The 23,169-nt window shown below is 37.6% G+C and overlaps 2 protein-coding genes across 2 annotated transcripts; both read right to left on the reverse strand.

Moving 5' to 3' along the window:
- Positions 1-183: 183 nt before the first annotated feature.
- On the reverse strand, positions 184-1,320 carry LOC149001357 (Bifunctional inhibitor/lipid-transfer protein/seed storage 2S albumin superfamily protein). The gene is made up of 3 exons (XM_089137947.1): positions 846-1,320; positions 658-747; positions 184-519 (listed from the first exon to the last, which is right to left on the reverse strand). Exons 1-3 carry the CDS (start codon positions 1,183-1,185, stop codon positions 365-367), a joined length of 585 nt encoding a protein of 194 aa, XP_088994073.1. The 5' UTR covers positions 1,186-1,320; the 3' UTR covers positions 184-364.
- Positions 1,321-3,142: 1,822 nt separating this feature from the next.
- Positions 3,143-21,207, reverse strand: LOC149001358 (carbon catabolite repressor protein 4 homolog 1-like). Its single transcript, XM_089137943.1, has 12 exons — positions 20,469-21,207; positions 17,209-17,971; positions 16,355-16,441; positions 16,093-16,176; positions 15,920-16,006; positions 15,765-15,833; positions 11,076-11,129; positions 10,878-10,969; positions 10,658-10,772; positions 10,420-10,567; positions 10,058-10,215; positions 3,143-5,067 (listed from the first exon to the last, which is right to left on the reverse strand). Exons 1-11 carry the CDS (start codon positions 20,624-20,626, stop codon positions 10,067-10,069), a joined length of 1,806 nt encoding a protein of 601 aa, XP_088994069.1. The 5' UTR covers positions 20,627-21,207; the 3' UTR covers positions 3,143-5,067; positions 10,058-10,066.
- Between the last annotated feature and the right edge of the window lie 1,962 nt (positions 21,208-23,169).

The raw sequence follows: 23,169 nt of genomic DNA on the forward strand, positions 1-23,169 counted from the left end.
AATCAAAGATGCAAAAGAAAAACTGAATTGAGAATCAAAATGGTCAAAAAATTCGATTATGGCCAGTGATGATCTGGGCAGATAGGGTTACTAACCCACAAAAGACGTGCAATACTAAAATCATGTTCTAGGATCTTGGAAATGTTTCAGAGCGTTGCGATAAAGAAGATCCGGATTCATTTGACTCGACCAACCCATATTAAATTTTCATGAGTTCAAAGGAATACTGATTAATTGAACATTAATTGCTTCAAGTTGTTTCTTGGAATCTAGTGCACACAGAAAGAAATTACAATCATATCTTTTGATTCTTAAGAAAGTTGAAAAGGACTACTATATGTAAATGAGTAGCACATAAACCTTTCTATTTCAAAGCAACAGTGGAAAACAACAAAGCAAAACCCAAACAACCAAGCCAAACCCCACTTATCATCTCCACTGCCATTCTTCTCTCTCCAATCCCACCATCACTCTTTGCTTGTCCACTACTAATGTTAGAACTGCTGGAATTCCCTGCAACTGAAACCACAAAAGCAAAGAAAAAAAGGAAACCCCAGTTACAAAAAATGAAATGTTACAGAACTAGACCATGAAATACTTCTAGTAATTAGAATTGAAAACCCAAAAAATAAGTGAAATTAAGGTTATATGCATTACCACTGGATATTGTTCCACTCCCTTTACTGCTGTTTCCAAACTGCTCAAAAACTTGTGCATCTGGTGAACTTGGGGACAGATGTAGAAGTTCTGGAAAGTGGAAAGCAATCACAAGTTCATATTAGGGACCAGTTCAATGACAACTAATTATCTGATAAACCCACAGAAGTTACTTGAAGTAGACATACCTGGGCACTTGGAAACATTAGCAGGGGCATGGCAAGTATCAGGAAGACCCATAGCTAGTGTTGCATTCATCTTGATGCCAAGTGAAGGATCATTTCTATCTTTAATGAGAATACAGAGGCACTTCTTGTTCTTATCTAGAACTTGTTTGAGACCACTGCAACAATCTAGAGTGGGTGCTTTGGCTGTTCCACTCACATAAGGTAGACATGTTGCCAAACCCACCAATGAATTTGCACATTCATCTCTATCTTTGGCCAAGTCTGAACTGACAGAGCTTGCCATAATCAACAGCAACAAGTATGAGAGTCCCCAAGCTCCATTTCTTGAACCTACTGCCATGTCTGAACTCAAAAGAACACACACAGAGACAGCAAAATTGAGAGAGAGGGGGGAGAGAGAGAGAGAGAGAGAGAGAGAGATCCTTCTTTCTCTGGGAATTGGCTCTAGCTTTATATAAAAAAAGTAGGTGAAGAGGGAAAGGATGGGCTTGGAGGTGGTGTCCACTTGGTGGTACTGAAATAATTGTGTTGGTTGTTAGAACTAGAAAAAGTTCTTGGCTGTACTCTGGAGATTACACATGTGAAGCAGAAACTGTTTTTTGATAAGAGCTTCATATTCTACTGAGGAAATATTAGATGCTTCTCTTAAGTTTACATTGGGAAACCAACCCAGCCCACCTCATCAAAACCATCCATTCATCTTTTGGATCCATTTTATCACAGAAAATGAAATCAGTGAATACTTGATAGATGGTAGATCATCCAATCAAGTTGGTGTCTTTGCAATCACATTCTTAGATTGGAATCATCAAATAGAACCCATTTTGTTTTTATTTATTATTTGATGGTTCTGTAACCCGTGATGGCAGTGAGGTTCATCCGTGATTGTAAAAATGATATCAAGATCATGTGGGGAAAGTTTCGTCTGGTTGTGTAATGGAACTGGGAAATTTTATTATATATTGAAAGACTTCTACTTAATGAAAGTTTATATATGAAGGGACCAATGACTCAACTTTGATCCAGGAGCCAGTGATAAAGAAACCTTTATATTTTTGTTGGGATTAGAGATCCATTTCAGAGTTGACAGCAGAGATTTACAGTTGAAAAATCAAACACAGAACAGATCAGATTCAGAAACAAAAAAAGAGAGTAGTTTAAACTGAATTCAAAACCCATTTAAACAGGAAATCTAATTCGAATCACCATGAAAACATGTTAAAGAGGATCAGATCTGAATCGGTACTGATTTCCAACAACCCTGGTCCACCCCCTGCATTATCACAAAACCAGAAAAGGTCTCCTTTCTGATTTCATGCTGGAATTCTTTTTGTTAAAAAAGAAGGTAGACTAGTGTAGTTGGAAACTTTTATTAAGTGGGTCTGAGGCATGGTTAGTCTCTTTAATTATCCCCTACACAATGGGCCAAACTTTACAACTCTGAAAATGTTATCCAACTTTACCCCCAAAAACAAAAATTAAAGATCCTATGATCATAGAAAGAGAAAATTAAGGGATAAATTCTAAATTGCACACATAGAAAGAGAAAATTAAGGGAAAAAAATTAAAGGAATATGGAAAGCTCTATATCAATTCTAATATGATCATTCATTATCTTATCTTTCCTCGTTTTGCCATTCATTCATCTTAAGATCCTCACTTCTGCTACACATTTGATTTTTTTTAATAGCACAATACTCTACACCATGCATCATAGTTATTTACGGTCATATATAACTTTTCTTTGAGCTTTAAAGGAATACGTCAATTACACAAGACCCTGGACACACCTCTCTACTTTATCCATCCTTTTTTAGTTCTATGAGAAATATCATTCTCTATATCACTTTTTAATTATTTATGATTGCACCAACATATCTAAAATAATCCCTCTAAAGAACTTTTTTTTCATCAAGTTTCACCACCTCATCGTCCATCCAATCATGACCATAGTTACAAACTAGATATTTTATCTTCAATCTACTTAGTTTAATTTCATTCCAAAGTTGTTCTCTAAGATTCCAATACTAATCCCTACTTGAGTCTCACCTATTAAAACAATATCATCAGCAAAAGATATACGCTAAGGGACCTTGTCTTAAATGATGAAATTGATGTTTACCAAAATTGATTAGTGATGGAATGAATCAAGGAGAAGAGAGAAGCCCACCTATGAGATATAGCAAAATAGCTATTAAGAGGCAAGCCCTCTCACATCCTTAAAACCCCCCAATTGAATGATTTGGTCCCAGCCATACTACAATTCCTTTCATTCGATTGATATGTGGGGGAAGATAATAATAATCTCATGCCCCATTTGGTTAAAGCTCATACAGTGGATGAGGACCAGTTGTCTTACAATGTCATACATGGGCGTCTCCTTGCCAAGGAAGTCAACTACACTGTCATACTCCTTCAAAATAAAAGGGAAGCAGCGTTTAATGTACGTTCGAAACTTGTCGAGGCCGGATCCTCTTTCCTGATTTGTCCTCACTTCATTCATTTCTATCCCATGTTATGATAGAGATTCGACCAGCCTCTTTTGGAAAGCTGGTTAGGCTCTGGTGTGCTATTGAGAATGAACAGGCATGGATGATAAGCTGCACAGGCACTGAGTGCAATATTAGGACTAAAATGTGATGGAAACCTCCAGATATGGGACAGAGCATCTATTAGTTCGGTGCCAACTTTTCCCCCATTAAAGTTTGAACACATTAGAATGAAAATGTAACGAATTCATGTAAGATGTCAGACTACATCAGGGATGGCACAATATCCCAGACTACATCAGGGATGAAAAGAGTTAAATTCTTCAGTCTGAGCCCTGCCAAACACTAGGATTGGAATCTACTCTGCTTCCATTTAGGCTTACATCCACTGCATAATTACTGGGTTGTTGCTTTGTGGGGCTTGTAAACCAGGCATTCTACAGCACACATGGCACAGCTGCTGAGGTGCGTGCCAGTAACGTTAGAAACCCAGAAACCCAGAAACCCAGACCTCACAGACACTTCCAAGTTCCAATACAGTAAAGGAGAGTGACTTTCCAGACCCCAAACTACTCGACGTTACGAGGCTGAGTTGTAAAATTGTAGTCATAGTCACTTTTCAAAGCCCAGGATTAAAGAACAGAAAGCAAGCGTGAACACGAGGCAACTTTATCCAACCATTAGAGAAGAAAATGCACGTTAGTGAGATAACTGGACACGCATTAAAAGCACCTTAAGGTGGCACCATACAAGGGTTCTCCTGCGAACCCACTTTACACTACTTGAGTTAACACCTGTAAGGTTTCCAGAAAGTCCTTTCAGCTCACACCAAACAACAGCTAAATTCACTTTCGTTGGTTCCCAACAAGTCATGTGTCTGTAATAATAAATTGAAAAGAAAAGGCAAAAGGTCATAATCACACAGTAACGACAAGTTTTGCTCAAGCTGGGCCATGGTTTTAACAAACAAGATCATCATGACACAGGTCTAACCAATTCTTAGCTCCACTCTGAACGGATCAAATCAAACGGAGTTTGGCCAGCTCCAAGGAACAGCAGGAACCAGTCAGCGATTCCTCTGATCCTGTTCCGTGCTTGTTTTAAGCACCCCCAATACCCCCCGGTTGCTACAACCAGTCGTAAACAATTCTTCCTATGAAGTTATCAAATAATTTGGTCTTCCAGCAGACATTTGGAGGCAAATTAGTTAACATGTCGAGCATACAGCCCAGATAACTTGAAAATATCTCAACTGTTGAGGACTATTAGCCATGGGGGTTAAGCATGGCAAACGCTATAAATTGGTGTCTGATTAGGCACTATTGGGAACCAAGTACCAAGACGTACAGGGGATTCCTTTCTTGTTCACTGTCATATGAAAGACAAGAACTAAACTATTTTGAACTAATCGGCCATTTTAGATGAATTTTCTGCGGGATACATGAGAAGAGACAAGAACTAAACTATTTCGAACAGATGGACCTTTTCTGGATGAAATTTATGCTAGGGTGGTCAACAGATGGGACCCAAAAATTTTGAATAAGACAACTTTTACATGAGGCATGGATGGCTTGATTTTCACCCAGAAAGGGGAAAAAGGATGGCATGATACAAGCAGATCACAATGGGTTATCATAACAAAAACACCTGGGTAAGAGCCGATCAGGCACACTGCTCCATAAAACTTTAATTGCCTGAATCACTATCTTCACAGAGCTGCTTTACATTAAGATCTGTCCAAAAAAAAAAAAGACTGAAAATGAAAACCAAAAGCACCTAATGTGGCAATTCAACACAATGAAACATGTACATTGGAGATCTATGAACATTAAAAACAAAGCTAATTCGCACTTACGAAAATGAAACCACTGGACAAACGAGAGTTCTACCAGTAAATAACTGCTGATAGTTGCCGAATGCAAATCTTGATTGAACAAAAGCCAGGTAGAAAATTTTAAATCTTGATGAAACATGACCCACCCTCGAAGCATACCCACTATTAATTCAAATAAACATAGGAGCACAAGGAAACATCACAAAGCTAACAGAATCTTTTATTCAAAAACAAAATGGAGTAATCCTCTTGTATTTAAGGTTGAAGAGAAATAAAAAGGAAACATCTGCATCACATAGATATGGAAACAAAAGAAAATCTGAGAAGCATATCTTTCTATTACTCTATAGAGCAAAGCAACACAGGGCAATAGGATGCAATGCCCACAGAAAAATTAGTAGAAACTTCGATATCCAAACATGTAAGAGAGAGGTGCCGGTTACAAACAGAAACAAATCCAGAGAAACAAATCCAGACTCTTTTACCCTTTGATACAATGATATGAAAATATAATAGTAGGGTTCTTTATGTGATTTCAGACCTGATGAGAGAGGAGAGGGTTGCTTGAGAGTACTTAGAAGTTAGAACGAAGGGGAAGAGGGGGTAGGACTGAAGCCACTTGGGGAGGATGAGTCCATAAGGTAAGAAGCAGATCCTCCTGCAAGAATTTCTGGAGATACTGCAGCTTTCAGGTTGTACCTTATAAGAACCGCAATGTTTGAAAGACAAGTTAACTTTTGAGGTCGAATTAGGGAGTCAGCTGTGTGATTGATGGTCTTGGATCTGCAAAGAGAATTATCTTAAGAGAGGAATTGGAGAATCACCGGAGTTTGTCATTCCCATCCTTTTTTACTGAAATCAAGAGTTTACTAGTGCCTAGGCAATGGTGAGTTGTTCGTGCTCATCATCATTCTCTGTCTCAGAAGATGAAATTGCTAATTGCTGTGCCACTAGAACAGATATACAAGAAGCAAGTAGAATATTATATGATTAAATGAAAAAGGTTGCTAGCCAAGCAAGTGAAAGTGCGAAACTCATAACAGGTTACAGATGGGGAGGTCAGGGGCATCGCCACTTGCCAGGGGTTCCCCTAAGTAATTCGAATTTATTCTGGCTATTTGAAGACAAATGAAACGAAACAATCACAGTGAGATCCTCCTTTCTTACATTTAGCTCTCTTCGACAAGATTTTTTGCCCAAAAACGAACTTGATCGTCTTCATTTTCATCAGAGGGTAAGCTAGCACAGGAGTTTTGACTGAAGGCCTCACACTAACAAAGAGGCAAAGTTGTCTCCCTTGCTAAATGCACCACATGTTGCACCCACACCCACCGTGGCCATTCCTGTCCTTACACTTCAATTGCAAAATCTCATGTAAACCGGGAGGCTCATCGTCAATATTCAATTATCTGATCTACTTATTGACCTTCAATACACAAGAGGGCTTCCCCCCCCCCAAAAGACAAAAAAAAATTACTACACTCATTGCCGATGCCAATTGTGTCCCCTAAAATTTAAAGACTCTACCAAGTACCAACTGCAACTATCTTGGCTGACACAGCTAAAAACGCAATGAAAAGGCAAAACTCCCCTTATCTCTAAATTTTAATACATCCGAGGATAATACCTCCTACGTCATCATATCGTCTCCAGCAAGAAGAGGCCTCAAACTGCCATTGGAATTCTTTGGGAACTTGGGTAAACATATACAAGGGACTGAATCATCCTGAAACTGAGGAAGTGAGTTGAACCCCAAAATTTCAGGCCAGATGGGTTCTGATATCCAAAGAGTTCGAGTTCCAACAAGTCATTCCTAAACAGATCGGAAAGAAGCAGCTAAGGATAACAGTAAGGACAGAGCAGAAAAGAAATGCAGAAGTGAAAGGAATAATGAAAACACAAAGAACAAGTACGCAGGGAAGAAACTGTCATCTGCAAGTCCGGAATATCTTCTCAGCATAAAATAGTCTGGAATATTGGTAATGTAGACACAAAGGGCATTGATGTTATGATAAATGGGGAATAGAAGGCCTCTTAAACCTTCAGTTGACCTCAATTGACCGAAAAAAGGAGTTCAGAAGCTCAAGACTACTCATACAAGGGGAAAAGACAAGTAAACTAAGGAACGACAGATAAACATACAGAAAGGAATGACAAACAAACATTTTTGAGTGGGTGACACCTTAAGCCCATTCGCTAGAACTCCCAGAAGGCAGAGTGGACAAATACTGAATTCATTGAAGGCAAAGGTGGCTAAAGCAATACAAGGGCAAAAGCAGTGCTCCCTAAGGGTTCCTATCTCTATAGTGGCAAGGGCATATCTACCTCAAGAAGGAAAACCATAGATTATAAACAAAAACATTTGCAAAACGTAGACCAATTGAGGACAGACAGATGTAATAAATGCACCAACACCCAATATGACAGAGTGATGTGAACACAAGGACCCCACCTGGCCAAAAGCTCAAGTGGGGCCCCCAGGATGTCTCCAAGAAACCACCCCGAGCTGGCCGAACCCCTTCTTGAGAGTTTTTAGGCCTTAATTTATATCCAAAATTGTTTCTAGAACTTTCCAGAATTTTTGTTTTGTCCAATTTTGTATTTGAGTTGAGTTTGGTTTTGCTTAAGAGTCCCAATTTGGTTTAAAGTTGTTTTGTTTGAGTCCCAAGTTATGTGTCTGTAAAAGATTCCAATCTAAGATGGTAATCTCATTGTAATTTGATTCCTCTTTAAGGTTGTTGAGATAAGATAAGATCCCTTATCTGTTAGGAGTTGCTTTATGGATAAGAGTCCATTGCAAGATGTAATTGGAACCTTATCTATTAAGGAATTTCGAAGTCAGTCAGTCTTTCATTTTCAGGCTATAAATAGCCTCTTCATGTAATGTTATTTTCAGTCTGAATTATTGAATGAAAAGTTATTGACTAAGGATCGGGGTTCCTGTTTTGAGGGGGCCTCGGGAGGTTTTAGAGAGGAACTGCTTCAGTATTCGGCACCATTCAGATTTCCAACCAGTTTCATCAAGCTTTCAAGTTCTGTCCTGCAATTCCAGCAAGAAGTCCAGCAACCTGCTTCCTCCAGATTCCATAACCAAGTAAGTCAAACACCTCACCCCAACCCTCATCTCTCTTCCTTCTCCTCTTCTCCCTATACCTGCGGCTCCTATTAGTTTCTGTTTCAGACCAAGAGACATCAAGAAGATCCCCAAGAATCTCCAAGAAACCTGCTGTCCCTTTCCTGCAGTCCAAGAACTCAAGACACCCCAGCCCCTTCCCTAACTCCCCACGACCCCTATGACCCCCCCCCCTCCCCACCCCTGTCCCTGCCCTGTGACCCCTCCCCATTCCCTCCCAACTCTCTTTCTCTCTCTCAATCTCTCTTTCTTGCGGCATAAAAAAAGAAAGAAAAGAACAGAAAAGAAAAAATAAGAGATCTCACAAAAATGGATCTTTCCTTCAAGATCCTATTCCTAACCATTACATCTTCATTGAATTGGGTTGTTAAAACCCTAAAGTCTTCCTCACACCCAACCGTTGGTTTCCTTTCCATTCCCTTCCCTAGAATTATCCCTTAACCCCTCCACGCTCCAACTGCAGGTTTCTATAGCTTTCCAAGTTGTCCGCAATATTATTTTGGCTACCTTACTACCCAGTAAAGGATCCCATCCCATTCCCAAACCTTCCCTAATCTGCAAAACCCTTCCCACATAATTTTCGATTGACCCATAGCCATCCTTCAACCACCCAAAATTATTTAGTTTCTTTCCTAGCAACCCTAGGCAACCCATAATATTTTTATCTCTATTTGCTGGAATTTCTTGGGCAACCAAAAATCTAGGCAATTACCTCCCCATGCCTAACCCTAGATCTGTGGTTAGATCATACAGACAGACAGATATTAATCTACAGATAACATAGATATTTTAATTAGGGAGAAAACATTGGTACTGTGAACAAAATCCAACACCCAAACTGCAGAAAGGAGCACATTAATAGTAAACCAGACCAATTTCCTCCCTTGACAGGCGACAGAACAGATCAGCAGAAAAATATTTGAGTCAAGCAGCAGAGAAAAGGCAAAAAGGATTACCACCAAACAGTGCAAACTAAAAAGAAAAGTGCTTCTCCTTATCTCACTAATTCTCTTATTAATAAGGAAGACAATTTTGGAATATCACGATATATAAGGTAGCTTGGGGCTTAGAAGAATATTTTAAGACTAAGGTCATCACTCAACAGCTCTTTCCAATGGACTGTGTATGGTCGATAGAATCTATAAATATCAGAGGAGATGGTAGTCATCACTCAATATGCAGGTGAGGGTAGTGGGATTGAAATAAAGTACAGGGAGAGGATTGTGATTTTCTCCAAAGAAATAATTAAAAAAAAAAGGGGGGGGGGGGGGGGGGATGAATTGAAGGTTAGTTGGAAATGCAGGGAGGTGCTGTTAGAGATGGGGAAAGACTTAATAATGGCTGTATCAGAGCAGTAAACTTCAGAATGGAGGGTGGGGAGTTGCAGGTGAAGTGAGTCTATAGAAAAGTCATGCAATGTGTGTGGGACAGGGAGCAAGACAGGGAAGGGGAGTTCACAATCGAAAGTTGCAAGCGTATGACACCAAATGTTTTCTCATGTACATGCCCAAAAGAGATCAGCCTTGACAAGCCTTAAGAATACTTCTAGTAGTAGTTAGTCACTTATTAGAGAATTAAATAAGAGAGTCAAATATGCCTATAAACACTGGCAGAGGCAAAATACTGCATCAACCTTTACTGCATTCTACTTTGTGTAAATTCTGGAATCACTATATACACTTCAGAAGAATCAGAACAACAAAGGGAGAAATAACCTCAAAATGGAAAGCATAGAAGATATAAATAAAATGCTTACTTTGTAGCATCAGCGTCTTGTTCTAGGTGGCTTACAGCGGAATTCAGCTAAAAGTGCTATATGATCAGAAGACCACTCTGGAGAAGGAAGCGCTGTGTCTTTACGTACGGTCTCCTCATCCAGAAGCTCCAATAAAGATTCAACAGTTAAAGAGTCCGCTGAGACAACAAATCAATTTTTTGTATATCAGGATCTTTCCCCCTTCAATGACTATGCGACAAAGTAAAAGCCAGTAAAATCTCAAGTGTCTACAATGTAAAAGAATATGTAATCAACAATGCCTGTTAAAATTTTCAACTGGTGCAGCTAAAAAGAAGGATCCTTCACAGAAACAGCTCACATAAAGGATCTTGCAAACCTACCCGTATAAAATATGTAATCAAGAGTGCCTATAAAATCTCTAGTGCAGTGTGTAAATACTGGCTCATTTGTTGTGCGGTCCATTCTCCTTTGTTGTTGCTCAAAACCAAGACCAACACCCAGTCTTGCAAATGATGAGTAGGCACTGACCTGATACAACAATAATGTCTATTCAGTGGACAAGTTCTTAGAGCAACATATTATTGTTTTTAATTCAATAAACTAGTGCAACATCTTTACCAGAGGTAGCTCATGCGTTAACTTCCTGCCAGAGTGGAAAATTCCAAGGGGATCCACTTCTAGATCTCGATGCATTGGTTCAACCTTTCCAATTGCAAGCAGTGCATGAGGAGCACTACAATAAACCCAACATCTTTCTTAGAATTTTAGGATTATAATGTCTACTGATTATGCTCATTATGAATCAGTGAATGGAAATTTGAACTACATTTATACCAACCTTCCAGGAACTGAATTAAAATCTCCACAAACCAACATTGGGATCTCCGCACTGTTAGCGATCTTCTCCAGTCCTTTTAAAAGAGTATGGACCTGAAACAATGACCCGAAAAAGGTTCCATGAATAGTTTGGTCAAACATCAATAGAACATATACTAATGCATAAATTGGATTGAGGCAGAGAATGCTTGATTAAAACCTGCCAAAGCTTGACATCTTTGAGATCTTGGTGAACATTTAAATGTGTATTTGCCTGTATTCCATTCCCACAAGGTGAAAGCAGATAGTCAAGATTTGACAAGAGCTCATTATAAATGCATTTACAAGTCAATACGAGAATGGGAGAAGTGGAAAATTAATTTTAAATGTGATCATGCATGGTCCTTCCAATTTAAAGAAGCAAGCTACTCCATTTTAAAATCAACTCACTATTATATATAATTATACAGAGAACAGCTTTACTGCTCGTTATATAAAAAAGAATCAGATCCGAATCAGATCCTATCAAGTTCATATTGGATACCCAAATTGGACTTGGAATCAAATATAGGAGTGGCAAGATCTAACCATGCAAACAAACCTATCCTGGGAACTACGGGTGAAGAGGGTGTTCAGGAGATATCCAGGGGTTACTTTTACATTTCATGTTAACATAAACCATCTTAAATGTTTGAATCATGTTCAGGTTGAGTCATTTTCCATAGTACCTCTTTCTTGGGAAAATGAGTCCAACTCCATCTACGGTCGAATCAGATCCACCAGATAATGAACCAAAATTCACATAAATGACGCATTAAGTGAGTCCGTGAAACTGATCAATAAAGATGGATATATAGGTGATGGGTCAATCTTACAGACTCTGTTTCCAGTGCTGAAATTATCCAGTCTACCCATCAGATCTCGCAGTTAATAATACTAGTATATAATCTCAGACCCAATGAAGAGAATTGGAGCAAGGTAGAGACAGATTCTAAAGAATAAAATTCCAAATTGAAAGGGGGACCGATAAACTAATTTAATATAAGACATCCAGACGAAGTCAAGACAATATAAGTAATTTGGATCAAAAGAATTACTACCTGGAAGTACCAGTGGGAGGAACAAGGGCATGGTTTAAAGTATCCCACGATATGATACTATCCGATATGCACTCATATTGAATACAGACGATACGATACTTATTGATACATTTCTCTTTTCTTTTCCTTTTTAAGGACAAATCTTGCCAAAATTTATTGGCTAGTAGCCTAGTACGACACCTTAAAATCACCTATCAGATAAGATACTCGATACCAATACTTTAAACCTTTAATAAGGAGGTGGATCAACTAATTAAATATAGTAGGTTTCAAGGAAACTGTGGAGACGTATACAGTAGTTGGGTCCATAGATTTGTTATCTGAAAGTATCAACCACTCAAAGGAGAAGAAGAGAAATATGCTGATTGGGGATGAGGCAAAACAAAAAACATTTAACCTAGTAATGACATCAATAGGGAGAAAAGGAGACAGCGGTTGAGTTTTTCCTAGAGATACAGGAATAAGGGAGAAAGAAAACAGAAAAACCACCCAGGCCATGCACAAATCAAACAAGATTAATTGACTGACTAATAATGTGGTGGATAACATATATCTATAGAAACAAAAAATTCCAAGGTAAATTATCTGAATCTCAGTCTCTTGGACAGCTGACGAGATTTTCAAAATAAGGACTCTAGTTTCCTATGAGCAAATCAACTATTAATAACTGATAGCATTTAAAACATCACTCTTATGTCTCAAGCAACAGTCAAAAATAGAATGAAAACCCCACAATCTGCCTCAAGATAACACTAAAAAAAATTCCCAAAAAAAAATCCAACCACCCAAGAAAATAAAAATTAGTCCAAGGACTGTCCTGCCCTAACATACAATATTGAACCCATCCTAACCTAAATTAATCCTAGTGACTCCATATTGAACATGAATTTGTTCATATGCTTATGTTCCAAGTAGGAAGTAGAACCTATGTGAACACCTCAATGGGTCATATTTAATAGGATATCCTACTCTCTTTCTGTTCTTGTAGATTGAATCAGGATGACTAACTATGACTTGATAATCAGATATTTCAGATTCAGCAAATTAACTGAATCTCAGGGAAACCTACACCAAATTATCAATCCAAGATGGCAAGACATCAAATAAGTTTTAGCGTCCCCATTTTCAGATGGTGCAGGAACCAAGAAACTGTGTTCAGAATCATCCAGTTTGGCTCATATTTGATGGAAAGTTAGCTCTACAATTCCACTGCTAAGTCCTGAAATTGAAGCTAAAAGGATATCTCTAATAGACCTTCATTCTTAACTGATCCTAAAATTCTAAGAGAGGATTACGAATAGAAGGGCATACCTAACATGCACTATTTTTTAGGCAAAGAGGAGACAAGGACAGTAAAAGACATGGCAAAATTCTATATTTTTATAGATGCTGCACCATGATTATTGGTTCGATTGGTTCTTAAGCCAAATATTAGGAATGCATTATCCCATTCAGCTTAGACCAAGATTGGACATACTAGTGTCAATCCATACACAGCAGAAAGGCATCCACAATCTTATACTATGCCAATTAAACCAAATCAAACTGAAAGATAAAATAGGCATTTCAGAACCAACCTAGCCCAACTCCATGCTCAACTAAATGCCCAAAATACCATATCTCTGTAGAAATCTAGGTATTTCATTTCGGAATCTCAGAAATTTTGGTGCTTGAGTGTCTACCCTCAAAGAGGGGGCGGGGTGATGCCTTCTCCTACCCAATCAACCAGTCGTACATGCAGCCAGCAGAATCATAAGACTGTATTTCATTTCGAGATCTCAAAATTTTCAGTTGAAATCTTTCAGATATTTGTACTTGAGTGTCTCCACTCAAAGATTTTGCTGCCTCCCCCTACCCAATCCACCAGTTTTACATGCTACTGATGTCATCATATAAGATGCATAAAACAGAGGATCAGTGGTTTCTTCAAAGTTTGGTAGTCTACATCCTACAATAGTAACGGAAAACAATGGATCAAAGACATAAAGGGTGAACCCCGTGCTAAAGGCTTCCACATAAGCCAAGTCCAGAGGGCTGGGGCAACTTCACCACAGAGAAATTTTTGCTCAGATGCTGTTTCAATGCCTTGGCCTCAGGCTACTACTATGATCCACCAACCATTGATCCTAGAAGGTTTTGTAGTCAATATTAGCATTTGCTAAGTATGAACCAAATGAATTAGGAATTAAGAAGGTATTGATGTGATGAAATCCTTGAAAATTATGCTATGGATCTATTTGACAATATGCTTGAAATATTTATTTCATTACTTGCTTAAAACTTTAAATTGCTTATTATTTGTGTCCTTTACTTAATCAATACACAGATGACTAATTACACAATGAGGATCAATTGTATACTGCCATCAAGGTGTGTATCCAAAACACCAATTTAGGTAACTGATTTTGCAAAACAATATTTAAATATGTTAATATAGACTAAAATAGGATTTCAATGAAGTTTAGGCCTTGATTTGGCCTAAAAACCATCGAAATGACCACTAAAACTTGTCCAAGAAAATATATTTCACCAAAATTTTGATGAAATTTCAATATTTTGGATTATTCAATCCAACCAAAAGGTCAAAAGAAACCAAGATTTCAAACCTTGCCTGTGAGATTCAAGTGGACTCCAAAACGCACCTAATCCCTCTGGTTACATTGCTAGCATGCTACTCCAGAAGGATCACATAGTAGTTAATCTCCATGTGCCGTTTCTAAGGAAGCATGGTATCAGATCAGACACTCGCAAAGGCACTCTTGAATCTTCCAAATACCAGGTGCAAGAGAGTGAATCTCCACGTGTCATTTCTGAGGAAGCATGGCATAAGATTAGGGCTTGCAAACACACTCAGATGCCCTACAATTTTCCTGAATCTTCCAACTATCAGATGCAATAGAGCAAATGGTCACATGCAATCATTCTGGGGTAGCATGTGACCAGAGGGATAGAGTAGATGACATAACAGTTAAGGAGTTGAAGCAATTAAGGGTGCACATGGAAAACTAACCAGTGATGGACTAGATCCCTGGGTAGAACCAGTGTGCTTCCTCATAGAGTTGGGGAGTGTTCAACAAGTCATTGCTCAAGAAATGACAAAATCTATCTGAGGTTAGCCTTCAAGCAACACGGCGTTTGCTAGGGTGGGACATGATAATCCACAAGGCTTCACTCTCCATCCTGAACATCGTATCTCAACTCCCAAACAAGACCTCACCAACAAATGACATTGCCGACCAACTTAAAAGCAGTGGGATCATAATGACTCTTCTTATAGAATTTAGGTTACACTTGTTCTACTATTGAAATTTTCCTTCCCATTCCCAAATTCCATCTGGTAAGATGGCTTGACTAATGGTTCTCTCATCTTGGATTCCACCATTTTCTGTACTAGCACCCCTTTTATTCCCAAGGAAAAGAATGAAGCAGAGGCATAAGGCTTAAGACTGCATTAAACAGTTTTGACCAAGGAAGTTGGCATAAAATTTAAGAGCCTCCTCAAGGGACACTCATGATTAGATTCGAAGTCCATTATTTCAACGAAGACTACATTGCATTCAATAAATCGGTTAAAGCAGGACAGTATGCAAACACACACACTGAATACAAAGTGCACTTATCAAACACCATTTCGAGTTTACATATATACAAAGTAAACTCTTGCAATCAATGGAAAAAGAAATGTTGCCCAAAAGAAAATTGTAATTGATGGTTCACTATGATGAATGGAATAGTCTTCACTCATACATGCCAAGACTAATAGAAACACAGACTAGACAAGAAAGAAAACAGTTTTAGTCAACTCTCACCACACAAAGAAGCTGTCGCCTATCAGTAATAAACTTTGCTTCCAAAACTGCTATGAGTGCAACATTATCCTACACACACAACTTCAATGATCAGGACAAAACAGGAAAAGGTAAAAAAAGAGCCCAAACCATTAAAACCAGTGCAATCAAACCACCTTAAGCAATCTATTTAAAGCAACTTTTTTCTGAGTACTTGGTATCACTGCATCAGTCAAAGATTGTGCAGCCTTATTAAATTCAACCTGCATACAAGAAAAAAACTCTCATGATAATTTGACATAACTCAAAACCCATGCAAAGCAACCTACCCACAAGATTATCTACAAACCTCATATTTTTTGACATGGGTAAATCTGTCTCGGCGGAAAAATATTGCACAACCATCAATTGGATAGGCACTTCCACCATAAACCTGCCAACCATGGATAAACATCGAAAATAACAATCATAAGTTTAACATTGTAGAATGAGCAATAGATTCATATTCATGTAGCTCATACCAAATAATTGGAACAGGTTAGCTGAGAGAAGTTGAAAAGAACCTCAAAATCTCTTAAATGGACAAATGAGAAGATAATTTATATGCCAACCTCAGTTGTCCTCTTCTTGTAAAGAGCTTGATAACCATGTTTGTCCAGCTCAGGAGTAAAAAATCCCTCAAAATGATCACTTTGAACCTGAACCCAGAAAATAAGATACATCCATATGCTTAGAAGAATTTATAATGCTAAGAAAAAAACAAATGCAACTCCTGCACCATTGTGTAGACTCAGGGATTAGAAGAGAAAACGCTGACACCTCCACCAAAGTAGAAGGAAATGCCCCAAGGCAATTTTTAAAGACAAAAATCCAGTGAAAAAGAGAAAAAAATAGGACAGCTGATGTGATGTCACATGACTGGCTGGACCAGTAGGCTAAGCTTCGGAAGCCCAAACACACAAAGCATTGGTCCAAGTCCAATGGTGTTTGGTCCAGCAAGGTCTGAAATTAGTCATCCCTATTCCAGTATTTATTTGTTTTTAAATTACTACTAAAAGAGATTTATAGTTAGATTGAATTGCATGTCATTATCTCAATTTCATGGTCTTATAAGGAGTCTAGCTATTTCTTTTAACCATCCACTTGTAACCCAACCATTCACAGAGTAAATTGAACGGGGGTTTGGATTTCTCTTTGAGAATGTGTCCTTAAGCGATCTCTTCCCCTTCTCCCCCATGGCCCACCACCAACAGCTGCCCGGAAATGGAAAAAGGTATCCCACCTCTCAGATTACTATTTCATCCAAAAAAATGTGTTTAAGTTAACCTAGCCAGAAAGGACATAGAGCTAAAGAAGAGCTAGAAATGATGACTACTAATATCACTGATGATGATAGCTTATTTAACTGCAGTCAAGCAAGAAGCAGATACACAGAATAATTTTCCATTAATCAAAACCAATATACCTCTTGAAGACAAATGATATCTGCACGGTAGCCAACAATTTCTCGCAACAAATTCTGTCTGCGATAGGGCCAAGAAAGTGCCCAAGAAGGGCAGTAACTGTATTGTTCACTTGTTGCATATGCATCAGAGAGAATATTGTACGATAGCACAGTAAAGGTTTCGGATACAGAGCGGCCATTTGAATCTAAATGCCCCATAACATCAACTCCACTGACTGGAACCAAACGACGGGGGCTAGGGGAGGGAGCTGGGATGACACGGGAAGTCAATATAGTGTTAACATGTCCCACAGGTAATTTAGACTCTGCATCTACACCCACACATTCAAACTTAAGAACATGACCAATATCATCAGCAGTTGGAGTATATGTTTTGGAACGTCCAACTTCAAACCACGCATCACCACTGGTTCTTTCAATAACAGTTGTGGGATATAAAGGTGCAGACCCATTGTTCATGCTAGAATTTTGCCCTATACTTGATGTAGAACTGGATAAGCTTGTATTAAGTACACCAGATCCAGAGGAGCTTAAGCGCCCGAATAACTCTTCCTCCTCAGTTCCATTTTCATTTACTGCACTTGCAGCACGATCATGAAGAACACGGTGATGTTGCCATGCATCTGAAAAGCACCTAGATGAGCAGTGATAGCTTTTGGCAACAGGTAGCTTTGCCTTAACACAACCTAAGCACTGAAAGGTTGCCTGCTCCGATGGGTGTATACTGCACACAGCAACTTTTCTGTCATTGTGTACACGATACCTGCAACAAGGAACAAATGGATCAGAAGAATGTGAAATCCCTGAACACTGTGTAACAAACACCAATTCAAAACCCAAAACATTACAAGAGAAGATAAAATTAAAATTTTGTGGACCAAAAATAAGGCATGATTAATGGACATTTGTGAAACGACCATCACAATGGCTAGTTGGCCACCAGTAACAAGAGTACTTTGTCACAATGAAAAGAATTACAAGAATCAGAAAATGTACCTGAGAAATTATAACAAACTGATATCAAAAGAAAATAACAAAAGCAGCATTTTCTTTCAAGCTAGCACCAATATTCATAGCAAAATGATGCTGACACCAGAGAAAGAGACAATAGGACACAATAAAAGGTTCTGGTCAATTTGCTGGTACCACCATTGATATGCTTTGAACACAAACTCACAAAATAGTTTCCAGTAGATTATCCCAAATATCAAAGACCTCATATGCATATCCAATTCTTTTCTAGAATGTTTTAAGGCATGATATTCAACTAACAAAGTAGAAACTTCCCAACCAGAAGTATCTCATGATAAAGGAAGAACATAGCATCTGAAAATGAGACATTAAAGGAAGCAGCTTTCTTAGGAATAAAAATTGACCTGTTTTATGGTACCCCTTGTAACACCACAGGAAAAACATAGGAATGCATACATATGGTAACCTTTTTATGATGATTAATACTGTTTCAGTAAATTGAGAAACAAGAAATTGTTTTTAGGGCAAATTGAAAGAAAGAGCGAAGATTACAAAGCCTGAGTGGTTTGTGGACCAAAAATGAATTTCTTCTTTCAATCTAGGCAATCAGAATTTCTAGTTGAATTATGGGCCTAGTTATTTGATTTCTCCTCCATTCTGTAATATAAGTCTCCAAAAAGTACTTCAGGAGTCAAATAAGAATGAGTAAAAACTAAGCAAGGGCAGGACTGCCCAAGGCTCCTTCAAGAAGATATGTGTTTTGGTCACTTTGAGTCTCTAAATGTTCTGATTTTTTTAATCCAGAACTAAAATCAAGTTGAAATATCATAGATGGTAAGGGGGCCCTTTCATGCTCCGCAATTATGAAATTTGAAATACTATTTCATTCTGGAAATGGACTACTTTGCAATCAGTCATGAAATTTGAAAGCTTGTTTGTTCTTAACCTAAGATTTCTTGATTCATCCTCTTTATTTCTTTATATTCTGCTGCAATGTGTTACATATCTGATTCTATACAAATCATAAATAGTCACTCTTAGTTTATACTCTACACTATGTTTCCCCTCCAAATCGAAGTATCCCACGTCCGTTGGGGCTTGTGCCCTAATTTGACCATTCCAAAAGATACATCCAGTTTATGTATAAGAATTAAAAGGATAATAGGTTAGTTACTTATTAAGTTCTAACACTGACTTTAGAACACTCTGCAAGGCCCAAGCCAAGCAAAAGCAGTTAGTTACTAATTAAGTTCCATTTGTCATGCAAAAAAAGGATCCCAGTATATGCAGATTCCATACAAAATGAATCACAGAACATAATGAGTTCTTAAACCCTGTACAATTTCAGTTTGCTTTTTTTCCCCTGTTCTTAGAGGGGTTTGGAATGCGTTCACTGATAGCATTTCATCAATCTTTCCCTTTTTGGGGTGAATTTCTTTTTCATCAATCTTTAGTTTCAATAAACCAACAAGACACCTCTTGATCCAAACCACCATCAAAGCCATGCCAGAAGAAGTCACCACATCAACAAAGGGAATTGCAAATAAAAAACATGTTGAGAGAGAGAGAAATGAGGCCTTGGGCAGAGACGAAGGCCGTATGGGCCGCATTCCCAAGTGGGCAGACAATAAATTATTCTTTGTTTTTCCATTAGGAAGGTGAGATGGGAAAATCTAGCATAAGAATTCTAAAATAACAGCCTAAATGTTAGAAGGAAATTCAAAATCAGGGGAGGTCCCCACAGCATCCCAACTACAAATAAGAAACAGGGTACAGTAGAGGTGAACAGTTCTACCCGTTTCTGAACAAAGTGGCTGCCCTCAAGCTAGAGAATGTCGCAACTTACAGTCTTATGCCTGGCAAAATTGCCTCCCAGCATCTAACAGTGGCATGTTTTAGAAATTTAAGGCAGGCTCAAAATATGGTACCAAGATCATCCGTAAGAAATAAGAAAGAAGCTACCCATCTTTTTCAATTTATAGCTCTTGTATAACAAATTCAACAAGTCTCATTAATAAAGCATAAATTATAGAGATGAAACTAAAAATAGAAACACCAAATCAACCATACTAGGACCCATGATAATCGATGCTTTACATGACGCGGTACCTTCAACTGAAAGAGACTAAAATGTTAAAAAATTTCACAAAAACAACAACGTAAAAATGTTGCCCTGGTGTCTAATAAGGTAGTAACAAGCAGTTAAACCAACCCCCCCAAAAAAAAAACCCAAAAAGAAAAGGGAAAAGACATCGAACCAGTGCAGGGAAAGACAAAGAAGCACGTACCACTTGTATCTCAAGTAAAAACCATCGAGTGGGGCTGATTCAGGAACATCATCTGTAGTGACGGAGCTATCAGGTAACCTCAACAACACATACGGCGTAAGCTCACATCCTACGATCGGAATGTCGGACGGAAAGTGCACCCGCAACACGCTCAGCATACTTCCCACTCCAACTGTTCCGCTCCACAATCCTCAGAAGAAAACCCTAAACCAGACACTATAACCTTCTCCAGTATTAAGCTCAAACTGAATCCCGTAAAGAGGCGGAAACCAGGCAGATCCGCCATCACTTGACCTTGAAATCCGCCAGCCTTGATAAATCCAACTTAACCCTAGATATCAATTATCTTTCAAATGTAACACATCACGGCAAAATGTTTCCAAAACCCTAAAGAAACACAAAGATTCACCTAAAGAATCGTCGAACAGTTGGATTCGAATTCAACGAAGTTCTCTGACAAAAAATAATCTTTACGTTGAAAGGCTATCGGAATCGAGAGACGTGATTGTTCTATAAAGAGCGCGAATGGAAAGTGAAGAACCTCTTCTGGCTTGATTTTCTCTCCATTTTCTTCGGAAGCAAAACAGAGAAGCCTTTCTCTTTCTCTCTCTCTTTCTCTATATATATTTTTCTGCTTCGTTTCTTTCTGGATTTTTTTTCTGCCCTTTTGATTCTTCCACGGCTTTTTCTCTCTCCGTCGCTTCCTTTGTTCGTTTGATGTCTATCGACGATTTTTTTCCTCGTTTTCTAAATCTAAATTAAAAATAAATGATTTCACCCTCACTTCAGTTTGAGTAACCAATAACGTTGATTTTCCAACGTTTCACTCCCCTTGGGCGGCTGCCAGGTGTCATTTGGTTCAGCTCATATGGTTCGCTCACGTTTTTTTTATGGCAAACCAGTTCAGTTACACTCAATTAACAGAATCGAACCGGACACGAATCAATTTATGTTTGAGTTGGTTTTCGGATCCTCTTTTAAATGCTCTCACTAAATGACTTATGTGATTCAATTATGTGAAATATTTTAATCAAAAAATCAAAATCATTTATCTAATATTTAAATTACATGTAACAGATACTTCCTTAAGGGCTTAGTCAAGGTTCACACATAAGCTAGCATGGGCAAACTTTAGTTTAGAAAAAAAAATAATAGTAAAATATATATTCATAAAAAATCAAACCAAAACCAAGCCGGAAGATATTCAGTTCAGTTTGATTGGTTTGAGTTTTTCTATTGAGACTCGGCTTGTCGAGTTGGGAGCTGCAAGCCCTTGAACTCAAGTTGAATAAAAACCTATCTCACGGGAAACCTCACATGAAAATATGATGTAAGAAATGTTAAGCATGAAACACCTACATGGTAACGTTAACAAAAAAAATTAAAAAAACAAACATGATGGCACAAAAGGAGTAGAGAAAATTTCAGAAAAGGGAATGATGGCACATAAGGCTTGTGAGGGATTTTGCCATATGCCTATCAAAAGCATAGGGAGAAACTTAAATAAATTGAATTTGAAAAAAAAAATAATATATATATCATACTACTATTATAAATGAACTCAAAGAAGATAGCTACATTTAGTTTTTCCCTATTACCCCTATGTATTAAGTCAATTAAATATTTTATTAATAATAAATAACATCTCAAATAGTAAATTACTATACATGAATAAATGACAATTACATTCTTTCAATACCCTTCATTGATTCCCACGATTAAACCCTTTCAAACAGATAATATTTATTTAAAAAAAATACCAATAATATAATATATTTAAAGCAAATGAGTGAATAAAAATTATACCATAAATCACTAATTATTGAATTCGAAGTAGTTGAATTCCAAAAGGTTTCATACTATAAATCCCAAAAATTGTAAATTTAAATTATTGAATAGATTTTAATTCTCAATTTCTCCCTTTTTCATTTTTCAATAAATCGTCATTGCTTGATTGATATGTTATTGGATAGTAATAAAATTTAATTAATTAAAAAAACGTTTATTAATTTACATAAAAAGAGGAAATGTCTCTTAAATTTGAATGTTAAACTGAAAATTAACTGTGGACAAGAGGGAGACGAAAAGTTTTCACAAAAGAATAAGAAGAAGAAACGTTGGGGGCGCATACCAAGTCCGTCCAGAGTTCGGATCTAAAAACATGAGGAAAAAAAAATCCAACGAGAACATACTCTCTCTAATGTCAGTTTTAGCTATTTGATTCCTCTCTACGGTTGAAAGCAAGAGTGGCCATCCACTCAAGTATCACCTTCTAGTATATATATATATATATATCAATTATTGTATTATAGAACTAAAAATTTCCCCTTATTGTACATTTCTTTTCTTTTTTTGTTTTTGTTTTTTTTCCCTTTTAATAACATCCATACGTAGCTAAATATAATGTATGAGAAGATGTCAATAAGCATGGCATACACCCTCATTCGTTCTTTATGTTCTATCTTCCCCAAAAAGATATTATTTCATTTTCTTTATTCAAATAAGAAAAATTTACCTTTTCAAATATATAAAATATTTATTTACAAAGAAATATAAGATATTCAGTGTTTGGAGCCAAATAGAATTAAGGCTGACAAGTTATGTGGTTGGCAAAAAAAGAAAAATGGAAAATCACGTACTATGATGATTTTTTTCCCGATAAGATCATGACGATGATTTTTTTTTTGGTAATCAAACCTTT

The sequence above is a fragment of the Hakea prostrata genome, chromosome 10 (assembly GCF_041222555.1).
Source record: "Hakea prostrata isolate BN-2017 chromosome 10, UWA_Hpros_2, whole genome shotgun sequence".
Taxonomy (NCBI): domain Eukaryota; kingdom Viridiplantae; phylum Streptophyta; class Magnoliopsida; order Proteales; family Proteaceae; genus Hakea; species Hakea prostrata.